Source organism: Scomber scombrus, chromosome 19 (assembly GCF_963691925.1).
Source record: "Scomber scombrus chromosome 19, fScoSco1.1, whole genome shotgun sequence".
Lineage (NCBI taxonomy): Eukaryota > Metazoa > Chordata > Actinopteri > Scombriformes > Scombridae > Scomber > Scomber scombrus.
This window is the reverse complement of record NC_084988.1, coordinates 14,782,005-14,806,522: the sequence shown is the minus strand read 5'-3', so window position 1 is coordinate 14,806,522 and position 24,518 is coordinate 14,782,005. Positions and strand designations below refer to the sequence as shown.

General features: G+C 39.1%; 2 protein-coding genes across 3 annotated transcripts; one reads left to right on the top strand and one right to left on the bottom strand.

The window, feature by feature from the left end:
- Positions 1–34: 34 nt before the first annotated feature.
- On the bottom strand, positions 35–20,598 carry dhrs7 (dehydrogenase/reductase (SDR family) member 7). 2 transcript variants are annotated; one of them, XM_062440969.1, is made up of 7 exons: positions 20,595–20,598; positions 3,746–3,764; positions 3,372–3,478; positions 2,813–3,052; positions 2,396–2,518; positions 2,086–2,301; positions 35–329 (listed from the first exon to the last, which is right to left on the bottom strand). In XM_062440969.1, the coding sequence occupies exons 3-7, from the start codon at positions 3,420–3,422 to the stop codon at positions 288–290; spliced, it is 672 nt and encodes a 223-aa protein (XP_062296953.1). In that variant the 5' UTR covers positions 3,423–3,478; positions 3,746–3,764; positions 20,595–20,598; the 3' UTR covers positions 35–287. The 2 variants fall into 2 exon arrangements, with proteins under 2 accessions (XP_062296953.1, XP_062296952.1); XM_062440968.1 differs by lacking the exon at positions 20,595–20,598 and adding an exon at positions 6,978–7,193 and having other exon boundaries at positions 3,746–3,898.
- On the top strand, positions 8,758–23,889 carry ppm1aa (protein phosphatase, Mg2+/Mn2+ dependent, 1Aa). The gene is made up of 6 exons (XM_062440966.1): positions 8,758–9,093; positions 9,998–10,851; positions 10,960–11,077; positions 15,702–15,813; positions 15,962–16,019; positions 20,023–23,889. Exons 2-6 carry the CDS (start codon positions 10,015–10,017, stop codon positions 20,050–20,052), a joined length of 1,155 nt encoding a protein of 384 aa, XP_062296950.1. The 5' UTR covers positions 8,758–9,093; positions 9,998–10,014; the 3' UTR covers positions 20,053–23,889.
- Positions 23,890–24,518: the final 629 nt, after the last annotated feature.

Sequence of the window (24,518 nt, the reverse complement as noted above, 5' to 3'; positions counted from 1 at the left end):
TACATTTCATCAAACAAACTTGCCAGGGCAGAAATATGAACCAAATTGGGTTTTATTAGGCATTCAAATGGTTAGTGCTCTATGCCACATAAAAAGAACCTTACAAAAATAACATACAAGAACATTCTTTTACACTTTGAGATGAAAACAGTGTTATGTACTCAAAAAAGAAATGTTTAAAAGGTGAAAACTTTTTCTACGACCCAGCCATGCCCTGGGAGCAGAACGCTTTTCACAGCATTTAAGCCCTAAAATATTTTCCTCCATAGATGGAAACTCTTTCCTCTTCAGGACGTCTTAGGTTTTGTGAAGTATGCTGCGTCTGCATCCTGCAAAAGAGAAAGTTAGCTTTTAGCACTGATGATGTTGAGGTTTTTTTTTTCAAGCATCTTAAAATAGAGCACCCCAATGAAATGTATGAATTTTGAGGTACTGTGTTCTGATCGCAAGCATGGCCCTGACATTACTTTAACTGCAGGGACTTCACTGTGTATATTTTAAGTTGTAAAGGCTCCAGACAGCTGTTTTTGTTTTTATTTTTGTCTCAAAAGGCTACGTCACAGACCTTACTAAAGAATAAGCATGTGACGCTCCAATGTGTGGCCAGTTGGAACATGACCTTTCTGCATGACCCTCAGCTGTCACTGTCCAGTAGAGGCCACCAGACACACTGGTCAGTCAGTCAGTCAGCCCCACGGGGAAGTAGTCATGCTCGCTGTCATACCTCGCCTTTTTCTTAAGCAAGGTCAGTAACAGCTGACACCCCCCAGCTGATAAGAGACAGCTCTGCATATTGTCTGCCATGTACTGCTTAAATCAAGCATTTTCCGACCGCTCACACAGTGAGAATCTCTCATTCCCACTTCTAATAGCGCAAGGTCAACCATACAGAATGCAGCAGTAAGGCCGAACGTACAGAAAGAGAGAAAAGACCCTTTCACGTGTAAGTACTTTTTGATGGGTTCTGTGTAAACTGAGACCTTTCATGTGAATGTCAAGTGAGTTTACATCTGGGCATCAAGATTTCAGTAGCAGTAGAGACGTAAGGGGAAAAAGGCCCTACACAGCCACAGTGCACAAAAGGTGTTTTATCCGTTTTGTCTAATTAGAGCTCTTTGTAGGTCGCTGTGAATGTGTGTGGTTGATAGTCCTCTTTCACAGAAGACATTTTTACATGTCATAGCAGGAAAAGCACCGGTATTAAAAGTAAAATGAATGATGGGTGAATTCATTTGAGCTGCTTCAGTTTTAGCATCCTTGGGTTTTCTTGTTAACAACAAAAGTTTACATTTACTTTTACTCAGAAAAACTCATTATGTGTATCCCTGTGATCTACAAATGTGTTGATTCCATTTGTTCCTCATAAAATATTTGCAAAACAGATTTTTAGAAAAAGTATTTTAAATCCTGTATTGTTTGCTTCCATTGCAGTCTTCTTCTCTGCCTTTGTTGGTGTATTGCTTTTGGTATCTTCGCCACCTGTGTGTATGCATGCAGGGCGCGAACAAGACGGGGACTCACTCATAAAAAAACTGCTCCATAGGAATACTAGAGATCACAAACTCTTTAAACTCCAAGCTCAAAGAATCACCCCACCCAACGTATACCTGACAAGTTCAATTTAAACCACCTGTGTTAGTCAGCATTAGTGCCAGTATGTGCACACAGTATTTGCCTGAGGGTGAGGTGGGGGATAATTAAGTTAATTCATTTCAGGTGGTCCTCGGTTGGACAAAAAAACCCAAACACACACCCTGAATATCTAAATTCATTTATGACAAATGTGCTTACTGGTGCTAATGAAGCTTTTTTGTGTGGGATCATGTAACTGTGAAAACAGGTTAAACGAAGATGAGTATGTCTTGACTTTTACCAACTCATCAAGACTTAAGAACATAGCCAGGCAGTAAAAATACACTGTGGTTCACCATTTTTGAGTGGCTTTGTCACATACTGTCAAATTATTAGTGAGGTACTGGATAAAAAAACATCAATTTTTTAAACCAGGGAAACTATTGTCAAACAACTCGCCTATAGTTAAGTATAAAATGTACAGGTGTTATAAGGAAGACGTTATATACCTACCAGACCGGCTTTGAAATTCTGCACCCTCTTCCTACCCAACATGTTTGAGATGAACCAGGCAAATGTGGGAGTGTACTGCCAGGCGTAGAAAAACAGGAGGAAGGGCTGCTGTCCAATCCACATTTCCTTGACACCATTGGCAATTCCCACCAGCATTAAACGCACACAGCGGCTTGTGGTCATCTTGTACTCCTGGCTGCCAGCTGTGGCCACAGGCTTAGATAATAGAAGAAAAGGGGGTTAGTATTATCAAAATATGTGAAATGTTTCAAAACCTAAAAAAAAACACACAAAAAAAACCGAGCATCACCTTGTTTACTTCCTCTGTGAAGGCATTGTGGACTATCTGTGATTGCACAGGCCCTGGACACACGGTGCTGATGAGTATTTTTGGATAGTCAGTCAATTCAGTCCGAAGGGAATTAAAGAATCCCTGCAGATAAAAAAAAATCTCAGCAACTGGATGTATACGAGCCCAGACAGGTAAAGGTATTTATTCATTATATAGGCCAACTGGTGAGATCTAGAGGAACAAAACCTGCTCCTCTGTAATACAGTTGGAGCCTATTGTTTACGACAAAACACAGAACAACTGCACACACTCTAAACAAGCTGTTATTTAGTAAATCAAATCTACACACAAAAAGATCAATCAGAGAGAAAACTAAAGGAAAACACAAAGTTATGTGACTTTTGTAGCTCAGTTGCAAACAGCTCCTGTCTTCACCTGCAGGGCATGTTTGCTGGCAGAGTATCCTGTGGACAGTGGTGCACCAGCGATGCCGACTACACTGCTGACGGTCACAATGCTACCAGTACCTCGCTGTGTCATGTGAGGCAGCACCTGCTTGGTGATTGAGACTGTACCCAGGAAGTTGAGCTCCATCAAGGCCTTGTACACATCAACACTGGTCTCCAAGCACAAAGAGCGCTGGCTTCGGCCGCCATTATTAATCAGGATATCAATCTGAAATAGCATAAAAACGTGGAGCGGAGAGTCAGAAAACAGCATGATTTCAACTTTAATCATTTTTTTATTTACAATATGTTGACCGAATAGATTGAGCATACTTCAATTTGTACTCTCAAAAGAGATGCAATACAACAATAAAATTAACTGAAAACTTTCAGGATTGAGTATGCTGTCCTTCAAATGAGCGAAAGAGTATGTCCACTATGTAATTGGACACCAGTAACATAAATATGCTGATACTGATTTAATAATAATAAATGAAACAAACGATGAAAACGGACAGTATTATAAATGAGCAATGCAGTGGCCTTACATGTCCAAAATGCTGGATCGCAGCCTTGGTTTTTTCCTCATGGGACGACATCTCCAACAAATCAAGTGGGAGTACAAGAATATCCTGATCTTGGAGGTTGGAGCACTCTTGAAGGAGAAACGATGAAAATAATTTGTCACAACTGAGTGAGACTGAATGAAAACTAAATGAACTCAGATGAAATAGTGAAACCGCTGTGAAATGTATTGGTTTTGAGAAGGAGTTGGCTGCGATAAGAAAAAATAACTCAAATCCTATGGCAACATTTTAACAGTGTTAGCACTGTGTAAGACTGCAGCTGAAATACACTGTATACAGCATATCATAATGGTTACAATACTTTAACTTGCAAATAAGTAAATAATTTCTCTCACCCAAACAGTAACGTTTCACCCTGTTCAGCTCATCCTCACGGCGAGCAGACAGGATGAGACGTGACCCACACCTTGCCATCTGGTAGGCCAGCTCCTCTCCGATACCGCTGGAGGCTCCAGTGATCCACGCAACCAGCCCTTTCAGTTTGGCCTCTAGGTTAACAAAAAACACAACTTTCAACATTTCATCTGTCATGCACTGCGTTTGAGACTTCTCTACTGTCCATCAGGCAACCAGAAAATGAACAATACTTATTTAACAATAATTATTTACTCCCCAGAAATGAGAAAAATCTGAATATGTACTGTATGAGGATGACTGTTGACAGGTTTAACATTATGTCTCATTGTTATCCCCTGACTTACAGCACAACTGTTTATTAATTCAAAGCAAATGGCATTGGCTTTTGATGTATGGAGCTCCATAAAACAAAATATTAAGTAGGTTTTCTTAAGCAATGTACTTAAAGCCTCTACATACCCACAGAACACCCATTTGTTTTGAGTATTTAAGCTGGGACCGCATGGGTGTGGACAGACTGTTTTGTTGAACTTAACAGGATGGAACAATTTACTCTTACAGATTGGTGACGTCAAGTAATTCCTGCATAGATTGACCCAAATACACCTGAGAAGGGGTCTGATCAGCCACAGTAACTGTAAACACATGTGTGGGAAGTACTTTATACACCGATCAGCCATAACATTAAAACCACCTGCCAAATATTATGTAGGTGCCACCAAAACAGCTCTGATAAATCGATTCATGGACTCCAAATGACCCCTGAAGGTATCCTCTGGTATCTGGTGCCAAGACTTTAGCAGCAGATCCTTTAAGTCCTGTAAGTGGCGAGGTCGGCCCTCCATGGATCGGACTTGTTTTTCCAGCACAACCCACAGATACTCGATCGGATTGAGGACTTGGGAATTTGGAGGCCAACGCAACACCTTGAACTCTTTTTCATGTTCCTCACACCATTCATGAGCAATTTTTGTAGTGTGGCAGGGTGCATTATCCTGCTGAAAGAGGCCACTGCCATCAAGGAATACCGTTGCCATGGAGGGGTTTACTTGTCCAGCAACAGTTTTTAGGTAGGTGGTTTGTGTCAAAGTAACATCCACTTGAATGCCAGGAACCAAGGTTTCCCAGCAGAACATTACTCAGAGCATTACACTGCCTCCACTGGCTTGCCTTCATCCCATAGTGCATCCTGTTGTCGTCTCTGCCAGGTAAATGATGCACATGCACTTGGCTGTCCATATTAGCTGAAAGAAAAAACGTGAGAAAGACAATGCCCATTCTTCCATCACTGCATGGTCCAGTTCTACCACTCATGTGCCCATTGTAGGCACTGTCAGTGGTGGATAGGGGTAAGCATGGACACGATCTACATGACTGGTCTGTGGCTTGTCTGCGGCTATGGAGTCCCCTATGCAGCAAACTGTGATGTACTGTGTATTCAGACAGCCATCTATCATAGCCAGCATTAACTTTTAGAGCAATTTGTGCTACAATAGCTCTTCTGAGATATGGTCTAGCTTTCACTCCCCATACATCAATGAGCCTTGGGCACCCATGACCCTGTCAAAGGTTCATTGGTTGTCCTCCACTATTGGTAGATACTGAACACTGATACTGGTGACCCTACAGGACTTGCTGTCATCTAGCCATCACAATTTGGCCCTGAGATCCTTACATTTGCCCATTTGTGCTGCTTCCAACTTTAGGAACTGACTCTTGCTGCCTAACATATCCCACACCTAGACAGGTCCCACTTTAATGAGGTAATCAGTGTTAGTCACTTCGCTGTCAGTGGATTTTATGTTTTGATTGATCGTTATACCAATTGAGAATATTTTACTTTGCTACTAATTAATGTGAATATTCAGATCTTAAAACCCTACCTTGATGCTTCAACATGCTGCTCACTCATTAATGCAGTAACCATGTATAGTCTGACATGGATCATCCAGCATTATATTTTTGTACTTTTACTAAATGTCAGTTGGCATGCAAGGCTTGTAGTTAACACAGTTTTTACTTTGTGGCACTGTCACCTCTACTGGAAGATTCAAGGCCCCCTCTACTCAAAAATAGGTTTTTCTTCTTGTTCCTAGAGATGGATGTTTAAGCTTCAGCAGTTTGACACTTGAAGGCTGTTTTCACTTTGCTGAAAGTACAAAGTTTTTCTGTGCTCATTGAAATCCGATTAGAAGGGGCAGGCCTACAAGCATGATTTGTGACATCACTACTAGTCTAGAGCCAATCCTGGTTCAATATTCATCTTGAACAGGTGTGATGCGGAAACTTGAAGTCTCCAGTGGACTTTACAGTGAAGTAGGAGAAATCTTGTGTACAGCAGTTTAGTTTTGGGATTAACAATTTTTGCATATTCATAGATTCTGGATTCTGGAGGGAGACGTATGAGATACAATTTTAAAAAATGTAATTAAAACTTTTTTTTTTTTTTTACTTTTTTTGTGTGGTTTCGAGTTACTTTTTTCTTCTGCTTTTTCTTCCCTTTCTTTAAAAAAAAACAACTATTTATTTGTATCATGCATTTCAATTCCATTCTTAATTCATGTACAACTAATAAATAAAAGAAAGAAAGAAAAAAACAGCAAAAAAATAAATACACACACATACACACCAATATACAAACACACACTCACACATACTCCCACACACATAAGTATGTATTACATATTCTCATGAAACATAATCTAACATTTTGTTTTGGGCATGGCTAACATCCATGGTGTCCAAACATCAATAAAAACTTTAATTTTCAACTTTATTTTTAGCTGTAACTTTTTCCATTATGAACACCTCATTCACCCTTTGTTGCCATTGTATGATATGATTTCAATTTAAATTAAATTAGATAAATTATACTTTTTGTTGTTGTTGAAAAACCTTATTAGACATATGATTATTCAAAGCAGAATATTTTTTATAATAAGAGTTAATACATGTCTGGACAAGAACTTTTAACTTTTATAAGGAGTTTGGCCTTTAGCTGAAAGGGGCACCATGTGACTTACAATCATGGATCAGACGTGAAATGGTAATTATTATATTGTTTAAGTCACACTGTCCTTCAACCTGCTCAGCGGGGTCATTGGAGGTCGATGTTCACGGGCTCCCCGTCTGTTCATGACACATTTCCATTTGAATAAGAAACGTGATACAATAATGCGGACAGTAGGCAGCTTCAGGTTCATAACTCACCTGGCCTGTGTCCACACAGAGCTGCCCGTAGCAGAGTGAAGTCAGCATCGGCGAGGATGAAACAAAGCAGGTGGATGAAGAAGAAAAGAGGAATAAAACACCACAGAGCGGATACAACGCTCAACTCCATTTTTATTGTAAATGGGGCTTCACGACACAGACTTGTAGTTAGGACTTAAATACTATAATCAGGTTGTGGCCAAAACTAAACACAAGCTAAACGGATGTTGCGTAACTTCCTGTCTGATATTTTCAAATGTAAAGTTTGGCACTTCGCAGCAGCAGCACACGAAAATGAAGATGCGTTAGCTATAATCAGTTAGTTATCATGCCACACTTGTTTTTTGATCAACAACTATCAATTATAAACACACACTACACAGGAGCAATTTCCAAAGTTGGCTACTTAAGCCAGTGGTTCTCAAGGTCCCCAGGGGAATAATTTATTTTCACTGTAATTCAATCCATGAGTAACACAATGGCAGAATGTGTAACTATTCTGGTCATGAGTTTCATACACTTTCTGTAATAAAACACCTAAAAGCACAAATCTTATCAGATGCAGGAGCGTTGTCTATTTTGTGTCATTTTAGGGGTCCTTGGTGTTAAAAAGTTTGAGAACCACTGACTTCTGGTGTAAAACTATATGTTTTATTAATCATATTTATCAGTCATATTGACCTGCAAGCTCCATAAACCCCCAATTTCTCACCCTCTTTGAACAACATGTAAAGTTTCATGATGGAATATTACATGGCCCCAGATTTAATGTAATCTTGTTTAATTAAAACAATAATAATAATAATTTAGGAATATGAAACATGTAACCATGATTTTATTAATGGAGTTCTTAAAACTAGATTTTGAACCAGGACCCATCTTCAAAACAGGATCAAGATCAGGTAGGGCTTAGTCAAGCAAGGCCCGTATACTGATATAATGCTTTATCAGTTCATGAAATATATGAAAGCTACCAGTGCAGGGATTAAATGAGGGATGTGAAATGTAAAGTTAAGGTTGATAGCAGAACAGTTTCAGCTATTTAGTTTCTTTCTGGAAAGAAGCCTGAGACCTGAGACAGCCAGTGGTGTTTGTTATGGATCTGTCATGATATGATCCATGTCATGATGTGCAGGTCATATATCATATGCTATATACATTATGTAACATGCTGTTACACTGTGGTGCAATATCAGTGGCTTACTGTTTTAGTGTTGTAATATCCATATCATGATGGTGCAATATCTGTTTCTTTTTTGAGTGAAATACCTCCTTCTTCCATCTGCATCTCCAGCACTACATTAGAAGGTCAGTGAATAATTGGGTGCTGTAAATAATGTAATATCTCTCAGGTCAAGCTCCTCCCTTTTAATTTTCTTTTATTTATATTACGATATTCTGATATGGTTATTCTACAAAAAAGATTAAATTGCATTGTTAAAATCCTTTCTATCTATCTATCTATCTATCTATCTATCTATCTATCTATCTATCTATCTATCTATCTATCTATCTATCTATCTATCTATCTATCTATCTATCTATCTATCTATCTATCTATCTATCTATCTATCTGCTTATCTTGTAATAATAACTCACTATTGTAATATAGTATGTTGTTAATAAAATTGAAAAAAACAAAAACAACTTTCATGGAGAATTAAAAAAAATAAAACTCTTGAGAGATGATGTCATATTTTCGAGTACGCAACCTGCAACATCCGGGTCCTGCGCTCCTCAGCGGCTAACGTTAGCTAGCAAGCTGTCAAGCTGTCAAGTGGAGAGGCTGGGACGGACGTTTCAGCCCCCCCTTCCCCTCCCCCCTTTTTTGGCCACACAAATCTTCAAGAAAATTTGTTAGAATATACCTTAGGTCGCCAGCTGAGATAATGTAATGCTTCAGGGGCGTACGCAAAGAGGGAGCTCCGCACTGACACAATTTATATGAGCCTTGAGTGACGATTGCTCGCTGCTAGCTAACTGGCCAAGCTAGCCTTAGCTGATCCGCCGCAAACTCCCCTCACTTTTCGTCGGTGTAAGTGAACCTCCCCGGTGTGAACTGCGGCCAGTCACTGTCGCAGATTCCGTTGCTGTCAACCGGTATTTCGGCTATTTGGTAAGTCATAAAAAGTTTATTCTCAAGCCAGTGTCTGTTTAGGGACGGTGGGCAGTTGTCTTAGCTTAACCGCGTTAGCATTGAGCGAGGCCGAGGGCTCAGCTCGGCTCAACGTGAGAGGGAGGCCTGTCAAAGTTAGCTGCGAGGGACAAGGGTCAAGGCCTGCGACTAGGCAAAGCGGTTTGTTTATTTGGGTAGTGGGTAATGCTTGCTACAGAGCTAACCATCTCTCCCATTAATCCAGCTGCAAAAGCGACTCTTTACTCAATGGTTACGTGTTGTAAATGAGCTTTAATGTGACCACAGCGTTAGCATTAGCCTCCGTTTTAATTGTCAGGTCTCCTGCAGTTGTGGCTGGTTATTGAGTAACTGGTAATATTAGCTCTGCATGCATGTAACGAAAGATTTAACTCATAGTATAACCCGACTGGCTATGTTGAAGTGTTCTGCATTGCGAAGGTCAGAGAGATGAGCCCAATGATAGCCCAAAACATAATAAAATAATGAGTCGTATCACTACTTTAAATATTAAACTTGATCAGTCAGTGGCTGAAAGGGCGTTTCAATTTGATCCACACCAGCAGTGCTCCTAATATGTAGCCAAAATGTGTTCACATGTCTACTATTTTTAGACTAGAGCAGGCTGCCTGAACTCTAAGATGCTAATCTCGAATGGATGGAAGAGGTGCTATTGGATAGAACCCTTTTGATAAAGAAAATATGTTCTCCTTTTTATGTATATTTTTTGGAAGATCATTCAGATTTTCTCCAATATGCTTGTGAAAAATAACTAGACACTGTAAACTACCACAAAGTTCTGTAATTGTTGGTTATATTATACTTTTTTTTTTTTTTTAATCTACCATATCTTGAAAGTATGTCTTTCTTTTTATTTGTTTTGTAGGTTTTAAGAAGGAAAGAATGGGGGCTTTCCTTGACAAGCCAAAGATGGAAAAATATAATTCCCATGGTGAGGGTAATCACCTGATGTATGGGCTGAGCAGCATGCAGGGTTGGCGGGTAGAGATGGAAGATGCACACACAGCAGTAATTGGTTTGCCTCATGGTCTCGACCTTTGGTCGTTCTTTGCTGTTTATGATGGGCATGCTGGCTCTCAGGTGGCCAAGTACTGCTGTGAGCACCTGCTGGAGCACATCACCAGCAACTCAGACTTCCAGAGTGCTCTGCAGGAGGATACTTCTGTGGATAGCGTGAAGAAAGGGATCCGCACAGGTTTCCTGCAGATTGATGAACACATGCGAACCATCTCTGAGAAGAAGCACGGTGTGGACCGTAGTGGCTCCACTGCAGTGGGAGTGATGATTTCACCAAGCCATGTCTACTTTATTAACTGTGGCGACTCACGAGGACTCCTCAGCCGGGGCTCAGCTGTCCACTTCTTCACACAGGATCACAAACCCAGCAACCCTCTGGAAAAGGAAAGGATCCAAAATGCTGGTGGCTCAGTTATGATCCAGCGAGTTAATGGGTCCCTAGCTGTGTCCCGGGCTCTGGGAGACTTCGACTACAAGTGTGTGCATGGAAAAGGTCCGACAGAGCAGCTTGTCTCTCCTGAGCCTGAAGTTTATGCAATAGAGAGAAGCGAGGCAGAAGATGAATTCATTATACTAGCTTGTGATGGCATCTGGGATGTCATGGCCAATGAAGAACTATGTGACTTTGTCAGGTCAAGGCTAGAGGTGACAGATGATCTTGAAAGAGTCAGCAATGAAATTCTTGACACCTGCTTGTACAAGGTATGGTATGACCACGAAGCCTACAATGAGATTTTCTACCAGCTCTGTCTGTTTTGATATTGTAGTTGATTTTCATAGCCTCTGTGTTTGTTCTTTATTTTTCCACAGGGAAGCCGGGACAATATGAGTGTTGTGTTAATCTGCTTTCCTGGGGCCCCAAAGGTATCTCCAGAAGCAGTGAAACGGGAGGCTGAGCTGGATAAATATCTGGAGGCCAGAGTAGAAGGTATAGGGGGATCTAGACATTTATCATTTTTTACACATTCTTTTTTTGATTTCCTGATGCCTTTCCTTTTGGTCATGATATTTTCCTTTTCCAGTCTGTAAACTCTGTTTTTCCCAAGTTTTAAATAATAACACCTAGGTCGATTAGGGTTAGGGGGAGGTGTATGTTTACCACAGCTTTGTTTAGAGCCAAGCAGATAATCACAAACCTGTCTGGTAGACCTTAAGTTAATCATAGCAAAACAGCTGCCCTCTGAGAGCATGCACTGTGGTCAGGAACAACAAAATGTGAAACAGGCAAACACTACAGTGTGTATAATCAAGGAATCTAAAGGTTTTTGTTATCCACTTGATAATAGCCAACTGTAGGGGTCTTGTAATGCATTTTAATTAGATCACATACACCATCTCAGGCTTATCTTTAATACCCCTGTATATTCACACTTCAAGGCAGATTTCTGTTGGTGCTGCAAAACTTCAGGCTTTTATTTTGGGGAAATATTTTACCTGATGTTCACCTTTTTAACAAAAAACAAAAAAAATTAAAACTGCAAGCAGTGTCGAATGGCCCTCGCACCCCACCGGTTTCCCCCCAACTGTAACGCCGTACGTGCACGTCGGTGCGTGCGGCAGTCGCAGGGCTGTCAAAACTGGCATGTAGATGTCTCTGCTCCTGTGCCTTTAAGTGAACATTGTGTGGTGGGGTTACTGTCTCCACTAGATGGCAAACTAAGACCACAAATGAGTCTGGGTGACTTCTCAGCACAAAGGAATGTGGGTGAAGGGCCAAATAATCATCAAGATTGAGCATTTATGGCTGGATGGCCGACTTCCTGTTGGACTTAGGCTATGGGTCCAAGAGGCTTTTTTGTGCGTCTGTACATGATACATGTGTTTCATGAATTTGGTTTGTCTACGTCAATCTGAGTCGAGGGGCTTGATTTTTTAAATTTTCTAGGGGGCGCTATCAATCCATTTTGCGTCAGCCATTTCCGCGATCCTTAAAATATCAAATCTTTCGCCGGATCGGACATGATTGCAAGTTTTGGTGAGTTTTGGGGCATGTTTAGGCTGTCAAAAAGGCGTAAAACTATAATAATAATAAAAATCATCCAGATTGAACATTTTAGCCTGGATGACCGACTTCCTGTTGGACGTAGGGTATGGGTCCAAGAGGCTTTCTTGTGCGTCTGGACATAATACATAGGCCGTGTCGATTTCATTTCTCTATGTTAATGTGGTAGGCGGGGCTTAAACTTTGAAATCTTCCAGGGGGCGCTGTGGAGTCATCTTCTCACTTAAAAATCCCAAACTTTGTCAGTAGTCAATATGTGTGACTGTTGACGTATGTGTACAATTTGGTGAGTGTTATAATTTGTGAAAATGTAAAAAATGGATAAAGGCATTAGGGGGCGCTATTGAGCTGTTGTGCCACGCCCAGGGGCAGTTATGGTCTCAAATTAAAGTGCGCTTGAGTGTGAACCTATGTGGGCAATTTGGTGATTCTGTGAAGACGGGAAAGTCCTCTAAACGCAGAGGGAAAAACGGAAAATTGACGCAGGAAATGCACAATAACTCACTTCCTGTTAGAGCGAAAAATTTGAAAAAAATAATTTGGGGGTCTACCCACGAGTGCTATGAGTCCTGTAAATTTCACGAAGATCAGACAAAGTTTGTGGTCACATGACCTGCTGTTAGGGGGCGCTATGGAGACGCCTTGCCACACCCACCCCCAATGATGTTGAAATTGAAACGCGTCACCAAGTGTGACATTTTACGCAGTGCATGTATTAACATCCGACAATGTATGGAGGAGTTATAAGGAGTTGTTTGTTTATACAAACAAACGACTGCCACGCCCACCTGGTATAACGTAGGTAAAATCTGTTGTCAAGTTTACATCATCAAGGTCTGAGGATGATACAGTTCCAATCTGAAGTCTGTGGAGTCAAAACTGCAGGAGGAGTTTGTTAAAGTACGAGGTCTGGAAATGGGGAAAATGGCGACAAAAATGCACCTGTGATCCAAGATGGCCGACTTCCTGTTGGACTTAGGGTATGGGTCCAAGAGGCTTTTTTGTGCGTCTGGTCATGATATATATGAATCCTAAATTTTGTTCATGTACGTGCATGTAGAAGGCGGGGCTTCAACTTTTAATCTTCTAGGGGGCGCTATAGAGTCATTTTGGCACTTAAAAGGTTGCGGTCATACCAAAAAATAATTTTCGTGAGTCTTGACGAGTGTGTCCAATTTGGTGAGTTTTAGAGTTTGTCAGTACATGCTAAGTGGGAAAAGGCATTAGGGGCTGTTTGGGCAAAATGGGCAAAATGTTGGGCAAATGTGGTATCAGATGAAAGAGCTCATGATTTGAAACCTACATGGCAGGTTTCATGATTCTGTGAACATCATAAAGTCCTCAAAGCGGTGTTCGAAAAATGAAAATCGGTGCACGCCACGCCGCGTGGGCGACTTCCTGTTTGGTAAAAAAATTCCACAAAATTAATTTCCCAATGATCCGATGAGACCTATGACATATGTAAATTTCATGCAGATCCGAGAAGATTTGTGGTCACATGACCCAACGTTAGGGGGCGCTAGCGAGTCCCCTTACCACGCTTGCGTCCAATCACGTTAAATTAAATAAATTTTCACCAGCTGCGACGTGCAGAATTTCATGAGTTTTCATGTATGTTCAGGCCACCAAAAATGCGCTCAAAGTGGCGGACAAAGAGCGTGAAAAATAATAATAAGAATCTTGGCAATAGCAATAGGTCCCTCACTGACTTGTCAGTGCTCGGGCCCTAATTAGATTTTGTTGGCATAGATGCCTTTTATTTAGCAGTAGACCGACAGGAAGCATTGGATAGAGAGGGGGTAATGACATGCAGCAAAGGACCTCCGATCGGGATTCGAACCGGGGTCGGCTGCGTATATGGCATGCGCTTTAACCACGCAACCACCTGCGCACCCTGACGTTCACTATATTAAAAGAAGACAGAAACCTACCACATTGAACACTTACTTAATTTTTTTGACTAGACATTTCAGTCAGTAGATTTCATAAAGCTTAAAGAGTCAAAATATCTAACCATCAATTAGATTTGGTTTTCTGAGCAATAAACTCAAACCAGCTAATAACATAATCCATGCTGACAATCTTTTTTGAAACGATGCAGGTCAAAAGTGATGACAACTTAAAACCTGTTGTTCTGGCTGACGTGACAACTAGCACAAAGTTATTACTGTCTATGGAACCTTTTTCTGGTTAATATTTGTCTACAGTAGGTACAGAAGGCAGCCATAGACCTAAATAACAATTAAAACTCCCCTGTAATGTTACATTACCAAACTAACAAAACATCACATTTGGAATTATGTGTTATGGTTAGCAGTATTAAGTTATGGGAGTAAAAGCATTAAACAAGATTACTATTATACTGTCCCTCTCATGCAGTGTACTATAGAGTGTCAAATACGATAATATACTCATCAATACAATCTTAGCAAAACCCAATAAAAAATCTCTACCTCTCCACAGCACAGTGGGATTATGCATTAAGTATCATAACGGGCTATCATGACTTTTCAGTTGCGTATATAAATTACAGTAACAGTCAGGTTTGGACACACACCTATTCATCCAAGGGTTTTTCTTTATTTTTTTTTACCATTTTCTTCATAGTAGGATAATGCTGAAGACATCAAAACAATGAAATAACACATATGGAATTATGTAGTAAACAAAAAGGTGTTGAACAAACCAAATTATGTTTAATATTTTAGATTCCTCAAAGTGGCCAACGTTTGCCTTGATGACAGCTTTGCTTACTCTTGGAAATATCTTAACCAGCTTCATGAGGTTGTCACATGGAATGGTTTACCAACAGTCCTGAAGGAGTTTCCACATATGCAGAGCACTTGTTGGCTGCTTATTGGTCTCCCTCGGTTTCTTTGCAGCAACTTGACCATGAAGGCCTGATTCATGCAGTTGCCTCCCAAAAGTTGATGTTAAGATGTGTCTGCTACTTGAACTCTAGGAAGTACTGATGTGGGCTCTAATCTGAGGTGCTGGTAATTGGCCATTTTTGAGGCTGGTAGTTCTAATGAACGTAACCTCTGCAGCAGAGGTAGCTCTTAGTCTTCCTTTCTTGGGGTTGTCCTCATGAGAGCAGGACTGACTGACATTCACGTTTTAAGTAATGATGGACTCACTTGAGTTGAGTAGTTCTTGTTGTAATATGGATTACTACAGTAGTCGAGTAGGGCAATTTGCTTTAAACCAACACTTTCTCAGCACAACACAACGGATGGTCTCAAACAAGTTAAAAAGGCAAGAAATTCCACCAATGAGCTTTTGACGAGGCCTACCTGTTCACTGAAAACCACTCCAGGTGATGACCTCATGAAGCCGGTTAAGATATTCCAAAGAGTGTGCCAAGCTGTCTTCAAGGCTACATTGAGTAATCTAAAATATGAAACATATTTTGGTGTAACATGGTTTTTGTTTACTGCATAATTCTATATGTGTTAGTTAGTAACCAAACGTTTGACTCTTCCTGAACATATTTTTTAGAAAATCTCTCTTGTAAAAGAATCCAAAAGAATCTTATTTTGTTTTCCAACAGAGATCATCAAAAAGCAGGGTGATGAAGGTGTCCCGGATTTGGTCCATGTAATGCGGACGTTAGCATCTGAGAGCATCCCTAACCTCCCTCCTGGTGGAGAGCTGGCAAGCAAGTGAGTGACTTTTGTTATTAAAACTATCAAAGAATGACAGGTTACTCTTTCTGTCATATGTAGATAAATACTCTGTCATCTTTTTTTCACTTTTTTAAATGTTTGTGAAGACTAATTATGTTTCTATAATCCCACCCCCCTCCTCCAGACGAAGTGTTATTGAAGCAGTGTACAACAAGCTTAACCCCTACCGAAGTGATGACACAGTAAGTATTCCAGCTCGTCATATGTGTAACTCCATGATTGGGTGCCTTGTTTGGAGTATGCATGCTTTTTAACTTTTTTTTAATGCATGTTGTTAGTTAGGGTTAGGGTTAGATCGAACAAGGAAGTAGGCTCGTTGCCGAGTAAAACTTTTAAAAATGCTGTGAGAAACAATCGTTATAAATTAACTCTGCGACGAGCTAATGTAGTATCGGCAGCTAATGATTCAAGATTCAAAAAACATTATTGTCCGTCACATCGTGACAGGGCTCAAAACTAGCTGTCGGATTCAAACAAACATGTCGGTGGTGTGGAACTTCTTCGGAATAAATGAGACAGATAAAACACAAGCCATCTGCAATCTATGCAACGGGAGCATCTGCAAAAGTTTCTACATGACAATGATGACATTGATCGGATCGGCAAATTAAGACATTACAGCTGATCTCACAAATTGCATAAAATGCAAAATATCGACCGATCCGATATAGACGATCAGATCGGCGGAAAGCCTAATAGTTTTTCTGTATGACCGACACCCACAGAAAATGGTCCCAATTGTTTACCTTAAATACTCCTACTAAAAGTTTAGTCACATACCTTGCTTTAATTTTCACAAAGGAACACAATTGCAAATTAGATCCTTTTCCAAAAGGTTCAGTCTCGTATCGTGTACGCTGATTTTAGGATTTAGCATTCCTTAAAGGCAGATTGAGTAGGATGTTCCTAAAAAAATATTATCAAGACCCTTTAATCATCACTTATGACCGAGTAGAAGTGTGTGGCCGTGTCAGAGACTCTGCCCTCTGCATGTATTTTCTTATTTTTCTGTGTTTTGGACGTTTTTGGGCGTCAGCTTTTGGGCAGTGGGTGTGTAGCACCCAGCCAATAACAGCGCTCAGGGTGAGAGAACGGGACACTGTAAAAAGGTAGTGACATAGCACTGCAGTGTAGTGCTTCCAGTGTTGGTGAGGAGTTGTCACCTTTTGAATGTTATGACAAATTTTACACATTCTGCCTTTAAATCAGTGAGCGAAGGGCTAACAAGTGAAACTGTCTGGTTTTTGTGCAGATGGAATAAAAACTTGAATTCTCTTACATACGGTTTAAAAGGAACATTGCTCATCATTCCTTTGTACACAAACAGACCACAAAGCTGTTGCCCTCGTTCACTTAGATATTTTGCTCTTACAATTTCTTCAGAAAAGCTCACTGGGTCAGATGCTTTTAATTCTGCACACATCATCTTGTCCTTGACTGTGAAAATTGGCACTTTGTTTCAGTATTTCGTGCTTGTATGAATAAAAAATATTTTCATTCACTGAGTTATCTCAAAAATTAGGGAATCCTTAGAGAGCTGTGAAGCCCCTTGACTTTCTTTGTAGTATGTGGTGCAGCCTGGATACAAATGGGCCAAATAGAGATTTTGTATGCCACCAATCGACACAAAGCTTTCCATGGAGAATGTGAAGTTAGGTTCCTAGAAATGTTTGCAAATTAATTCAAAGTGACTAATAGAAATCTTATACAGTATTCATTACTGTATTCAACCTTTTAGTAAGAACTATTTTGTACAACCTTTGGTAGCTTTGATACGTATGTGTTATCTTTGCATATCTGAATATTGTCCACTTTTTTGCAGACATACACAAGATTGTTCAAATAGGATGGAAGAGGCTAGAAAAGTTTTTCTTCAAATGATTGGAATAATTTTTAAAGAAATTCAAAATGTAGGCTGGTTTTCCCACTGATGGACAAAAACATTCATATTCTGAAGCCAGTCCAGTGTAGACTCGACTGTATTAATAAGGATAAGGGTTAACAATAAACCGGTGCACAGTATTGTGCAGTTAAAAATGTGATGTGCATTACGGAGATAAAAAAAAAACAACTGTCTATCAACTCTTAATTATGCCTTAAAGATAGTTCAATATGAAATATATCGTTAGAGTTGGGGTTTGTTTATTCATTCTTTTCTATTTTATGTATGGTACCTGATGGTGGGGTGACTGTATTGTTGCACCTCTAGTGCACTGTAATTGTCTTTCTTAAGCACAAACATTTCCTTAGCTTTAAAACTTTACATTCAGATATATTTTGTCCATATACTGCCCCTATGTATTTCTCTCTCAGCTGTTAAAAGTATTCCTCTAGGTGCTGCATCAAAATAACAATACAGTGTAAGTCTGTAAGGACTGTGCACAATAGCATGTAGCATTATGGCGGAGGAGTTTTGTGATCTTTAAATCAGGCTACAGGATCTCTTGTGCTCTCTGTCTGCACACACCTTCTTTTCAAGCTAAAGTTATGCTGTCATACAGCCCTTTGCTTTGTTTAGCCTTTTGTTGTGATACCTGTCTGGCTTACCTAGTTGCTCAGTTTGGATTAAATCATAATCTAAATGTATCCATTCAGCTAAGTCTATCTCTTAATTTCTCAGACAAGACCTTACAGTAATAAGTAATGTCTGGCTGAGTATAAAAGACATTCGGCGTTGTATGTTAACTATTATGTAGAGACTTATCTTGATCTGCAACAAGAAATTCTAAAAACCCATTGTAAATTCATGCTCTAACACCACAAAATACAGAAAAGGTCAATTAGGTTAGACATGTCCTACAGGCTGTGTAATTGATGCTGTCCTGTGTATCAGGTTCGACTTTCCTAAGTAGATTGTATCCTTTGACCAATCAATCACACTTTTGCGTTAAGTAGGTATAATACTGCTCTCAAATAGCAGACGTGTGTAGGACGGGTCTACCCAATGCTGTTTTGACCCACATTCAACGCATTCATTACACTAAATTACATTAATTATTACCAGATACAAGTTCAATTTCACTTTCAATACTCTTTCTATTCATATACGGGCTCCCTCTCTGTTTTGCCCATGCACACTCTATTACCTCTCTCTGTCTTAACTCACTTTCTTTCGGTTAAACAAATTTTAAATGTGCGTGTCATTGCATCATTTCCATTCATGGTAGCAACGCTAGGTCACCATAGTTGGACAGTTGACCCTGTCAGAAAGCCCGCCAACGGGCAGCTTTAATTGGAGTTACTGTGTTGGTCTGAACAAGGCAACAAGGTATTAATAAATCCCAGCAGTGTATATTTCTCGTCTGTAGACCATCTCCTGTTAGATGGATGAGTTTGTATGATCCTAATCTCTCATAACTATAGTGTCTAGAGTCCCATTGATACTGGATTTTGGGGCTGATACCGATATAAAGGAAGTAAAATTTGCAGTGATCTCTTAAATGTGGTTCTCAAACACAATACTCAAACAAAGATATGTAATGGAGACATGACACTTTAAATTGAACCACAAACCTTAATGTATAAAATGACATGACTGCACTGAAATGGTAAACCTCACTGGGAACCTAATAATTTGAAATAACTAAATAAGAAACACATAGAACAAAAAACGTATAGCATCTATTAAACTTTAAGAAAAGAAAGGATAATATATTCACAAAATGCCTTTATAACTTTAAAAAAAGAAATTGCCACATTGGACAACATAAACTCTTCATACCCTAAAAAATTGTTTAGGGCTTCTGAATAATGAGGATACTAAATCAGTTGAATATTTGTTTAAATATTATGTTAACATTACTCAACACTCAAAATAACTTCTAAAAAAAAGAGTCAATGCCTTTTCGTCAATGCAAAAATCACCTGCTTTTAACCTGAATCAAATATTTATTCAAATATGTATTGTGTGATAAATGATTTATCTATGTATTTATAAGCGTATGCTCTGAACATTTATTCTCTTGTGAGGTGGTGCTTTACTGTATATATATATTATATTTACATCAAAAATGTTGGTGGGAAAAAATTGTGTTGATACTCAACGATCTCTATCAACTCCTGGACAATTATATAATCTGTCGGTTTGTATCATAAATGCTTAAAGCCGTCCAGCTATTGATAGAGATCTCATGGATTTAGAGTTAGAGTCTGAAGGGTCTTTCCTTCCTCTCCTCTCTTATCAAGGACTCTGCGTCCACAGACGACATGTGGTAACACAACCTCCTACCACTAACACAGCATAGAGTTTACAAACCACCATCCTCTCAAGACCCACAGCAGCTCAGCTCAGCAGTCTGTCTCTCCGTCACTCTGAGCTTTTGGTTTCTAAGAAGGGAATTTCATGGGAGGAGGAGGAGAAGGAGGAGGAAGAGGAGTTGCATGCACACAAACCTGGAATAGTGCAGCACCAGTCCACTCTGGAGTTCAGGATCCCCACTGTCTTGTCTCCCCTTTTTGTTCACCCACCTTAATACTCTCCTCTAAAGTAATCCATAACAAGTGAGTCCACAAGTTTTTCTTTCTTTCTTTTTGGTTAAATAATCAGCTTAAGTAGTAAGATTTTTTGCTGTAATTAATTTGATTCACATTTCCTTGTGTGTGTTTGTATATTTCTGTTTTTGTGAAGTGCAATTGTCCTGTACAAACAGCCTGTATTTAATGCAGCTTGATTTTAAGTTAAAAAATGAAAGAAATGAAAAAGAGAACCTTTTATGCACTATCTGCCTTTTCCTGCTCTTCTGGAATTCTAACAAATGTCTATTCAGTGAATATTACTGCTTGTCCTCCAGGCACAATGTCTCTCGCTTTTACTTTTCTTTAGTTTTTTTTTTCTTCAGTTAGTCTATGCTCCTTTTTAAAAAAACGGGTAAATTGTATAGTTGACAGCACAGTAAGCTCTCTATATCAAACCATTTAAATCCTAATTATTTTTTCCCTGTGCTTTTTTTATTGTATTTTAATTTTGTATGTGGTTTTCTGTACATGCTCAAATAATAATGGCAAAGTGTTTTTCAGTCATTTTTGGACGTGTGAAGTGAAAAAGCTTTCTTTATTTTTTTCATTTCTTCGAGGCATCTGATGAAAAAAAGACCCCTGTTTAACACGTTTGTCAGTGCGGATAGATACTTGCAAGCGTGCGTGGGTGCTTGTGTGTATGTGTGTGCGCACGTGTGTTAGTGTAAAGGCAGATTTGTATGTGCAGCTGTTAATTTAAATTTGCTCAAGGTGGTTCAGACAGCAGACGAGGCTGGAGTTTAAGGGAATCGCTATGCCAATGCTTGCCCCATTGTCCGGCCTTCTAAGCTGGTGTCTCATATCGACCCAACACAGGCTTTCACTACTTCTTATTCCAGAAGCTTTGGATAACAGAGTTTACATGCTGTTACGCTATTTGAACAACTTCAAGCCAGAACTATACTGTAACCTGAGATGACACAGTTGACTAGTTTACACATCTCCTGTGTCATATTTAAATTTCAGTTTCTACACATTAATTGTAACCAGTGCCCACTGTGGGTGCCATATGATTTTATGATCACTTGTTTCAGCTTTATGACAGCCTATGCCAAGTTTTTTTTTTCTTTTTTTTTTTTCAGTTTTTGTATGTGGTACAGATACTATTTTATCTTCTACCTTTAACATGATCTGGTAATTTGACTGATATAAATAGCTTAAGCACTGACTATTTTAGAGAAAATCACCCATTACTATTCTGATGATAAAGGAGGATACACTGTTGACTCTAAAACCTTACAGGCTATTGTTGTTTTGTTTGTTTTTTTTTGGTTTTTTTTACATCATCTTTATTTGGACATTCAAACTAAGAACAAATCCGCTAACTGCAGTGAGTTCTCATGGTTGTATAGCATCTTTTTAATTCCCACCGGGTTTTCTCTGCTCAACAACCCCCTCCCCCCTCACGGCACCACAAGCCAGAGCACAATACGGCTATAGTGTTTGATTCCTGAGTTGATTTTCAGTTAAAAAAAAAAATTCCCCTCTGAAAAGATGACTAGTCACTGACTAAATCTGTATTTACCACACACAATAGATTTATTTCTTGAAGAGAAATGGTTTTATTTCAGATTTATTTTCTGCCCTTTTTTTGCCTAAAATTGCATTGTTGGAAATGTATGTATGTATATATTTTTGACTTAAACTCTCAAGGAATAAATCATGTTGCTTGAGTTAGTTTTTTGCCATGGATAGAATGTGATTCTGCTTTGTCTTGGGATGGTTAGTTAAATATTTAGGAAAAGGTTTCTCTCTTCTATCTCTTGGGTTTCTCTCTGATCTTGATCTTTGAAATTGTCATTTTAAATAACACGATGGTAATAATATACTAAAAATGTAATTTTTCATTTATTAAAATGACAATCCTAATTATGTCACCACATCTGGGTTTGTGGTGGGTAGCAAATGATGAAATGTTAAACAACAGATTTTAACTTTCACTAGAATCCTAAATGAGCTGCTCTCGAATATGCTTTAGTGACAAAAAGGCCAAAGACCACCCAGATTTTGTAAGTGCAAAGCTTATATTAAAAAAATTATTAATATAAAAAGAGAACGTATCTGTAACCAGGTGGAAGATGTTGAAGTGTTAAGATGTTCAGTCATGTTAACTTTAAAGGTACCCTGTGGAGTTTTTGACCACCAGTGGTGCTGTAGAGAAATGTTTTGATGAGTGGGTCCTTGCTTTACTCAGAAGGATGAATGTACAGGGCACAAACATGTGTGACGTAATGTGCACTTCTGACTGTAGGGGGCAGTAATGTGCATACGAACGGTTGTGGCAAATTGCCAATGCGCTAAAAAAAGATAAGACTGCAGGTTGATGTAAAAGATGCAGGTTTCATGAGACGTGGAACGGTCTTTAAAATGTTTAAGCCTTGAAGGCATTAAAAAAAAAGCTTTTTTGAAAGATTTTGCATGTCAACTAAATTCCGAGTTTATAGTGGAAACTCCATGTGGTACCTTTAAGCAGATAATGTCATCTCTACTAAAAACGCCATTAGCAGCACAATCATAATAAATCAGATTTCCTGTTAAAGTGGTGGCTCACTAAAGCAAAACATATATCCATGAAACAGGGAACATTTATTTTTGTGGGTGTTTGTGTAGTTCACTGAATTTAACTTTTTTCAGAAACAAAAAACAAACACAGTTTCCACATTTTAAGTCTTCTGTTCAGAATCCTTTTTTTATATGTTAGAATATAGTTGTGTATTTCTACCATGATACTTACCAATACTTATACACTGACTGTACTTACGTCATGTAAAAAAAAAACCCAACTCATTCATTATTGTTAACAGACGATTGGAGGAAACTTTTTGGGTTGTATGAAAATGCCTTTTTTATGTAGAGAAGCAATTTTTATTGCATCTGGAAGCTGTTTTACTTTTTTGCGCTGCATTGCTTGTATTTTTTTAAGCTAGTGTGCTAAATGTCTCATCAACTAGTTTTCAGCACCCCTTGTTGCTTGTCTGTTTGTTGCAGACGTGGTAGGTTTTGATAACTCTGAAAGCAACATTTTTTAAGCTCAATAAGGAACAAATATATATTTCTTTGCCACTTGGGGCCATCACCTAATCTTTATATCTCCCCCTCCCCCATGGACTGTCCTGCACTTGCCCCTCAAAATCTACTTTTTTTTTTTAGGATGTGGCCCTTAGATGATGCTGGTTTAAAAAAACGCAACTCATTCCACGGAATGAACATAAATGTAGAAATAAACTTTTTTAAATATTCAGAATTGCTGTAGTTGGAATGTTAGCAGATATTTACAGTGGCTTGGCTGTGATTTGTAAGGGTGTTTTTATTTCCATCGCATCCCTTTTTACTCCCACAGCCCCAACAAAAAAAAAGAACAAAACAAACAAACAAAAAAAAAGACCCCAACATCCTTTCTCCTTGTTTTGATTTTTCATGAAACTAAAATACCTCATAACATTTATAGGAAGTGTTTTGTCTTGTGTTCTGTAGATCCAAACTGTTCAGAAAGCAGTTCACGTGTGCAGACTAATGAGAGCAGTTTTCTTGTGTGCCGCCCCCCCCCCCCCCCAGAACTTGTGATTTGAACACACTATCGAGTGGGATAAGCCTGTGCTCATGTATAGTATTTGACTGATGTTAACAAAACAAGTAACAATTTTAAGTGGCTACTGCGACTTATTTTAGTATCTAGGAACACTATTGGCCTTGTTGTATAAGCTGAAGCCCCCTTAAAAAACCCTCAAACGCTCACCTGTGTAATTTCACCGACATGTCCACTTGTGTGATGTTCACTTAGCTTACAAAAAAAACAAAAACAAAAAAACATCTAGAATTGTATCAAGAGTTCAGGGTTTTAGAAATGTGACATGTGTGAGAAAATAGGTGTGACTAAATGACAATAGTCATATGCACTGATCATCTGTATAATCAGCTTTTCTCAGAAAATGTTATTGTAGAGAAAAAAAAAGGTTTAAAGCTATTTCCAGAGTTATGTTTGGTTGCCTGGAATGCATCCTGTATATTCTTGTACAGAGGACTACCTGGCAGAAGTTGAAGAGATTTTAATTGCTTGCGCCCTCTTGTACATATTGATGTACCTCGGTTGTGGCGTTTACTGTGTGACCCTCAGCAGTGGTGGTTTATTTGCCCCCTGCGACCTGAGCCTCACTTCGCTGACCTTT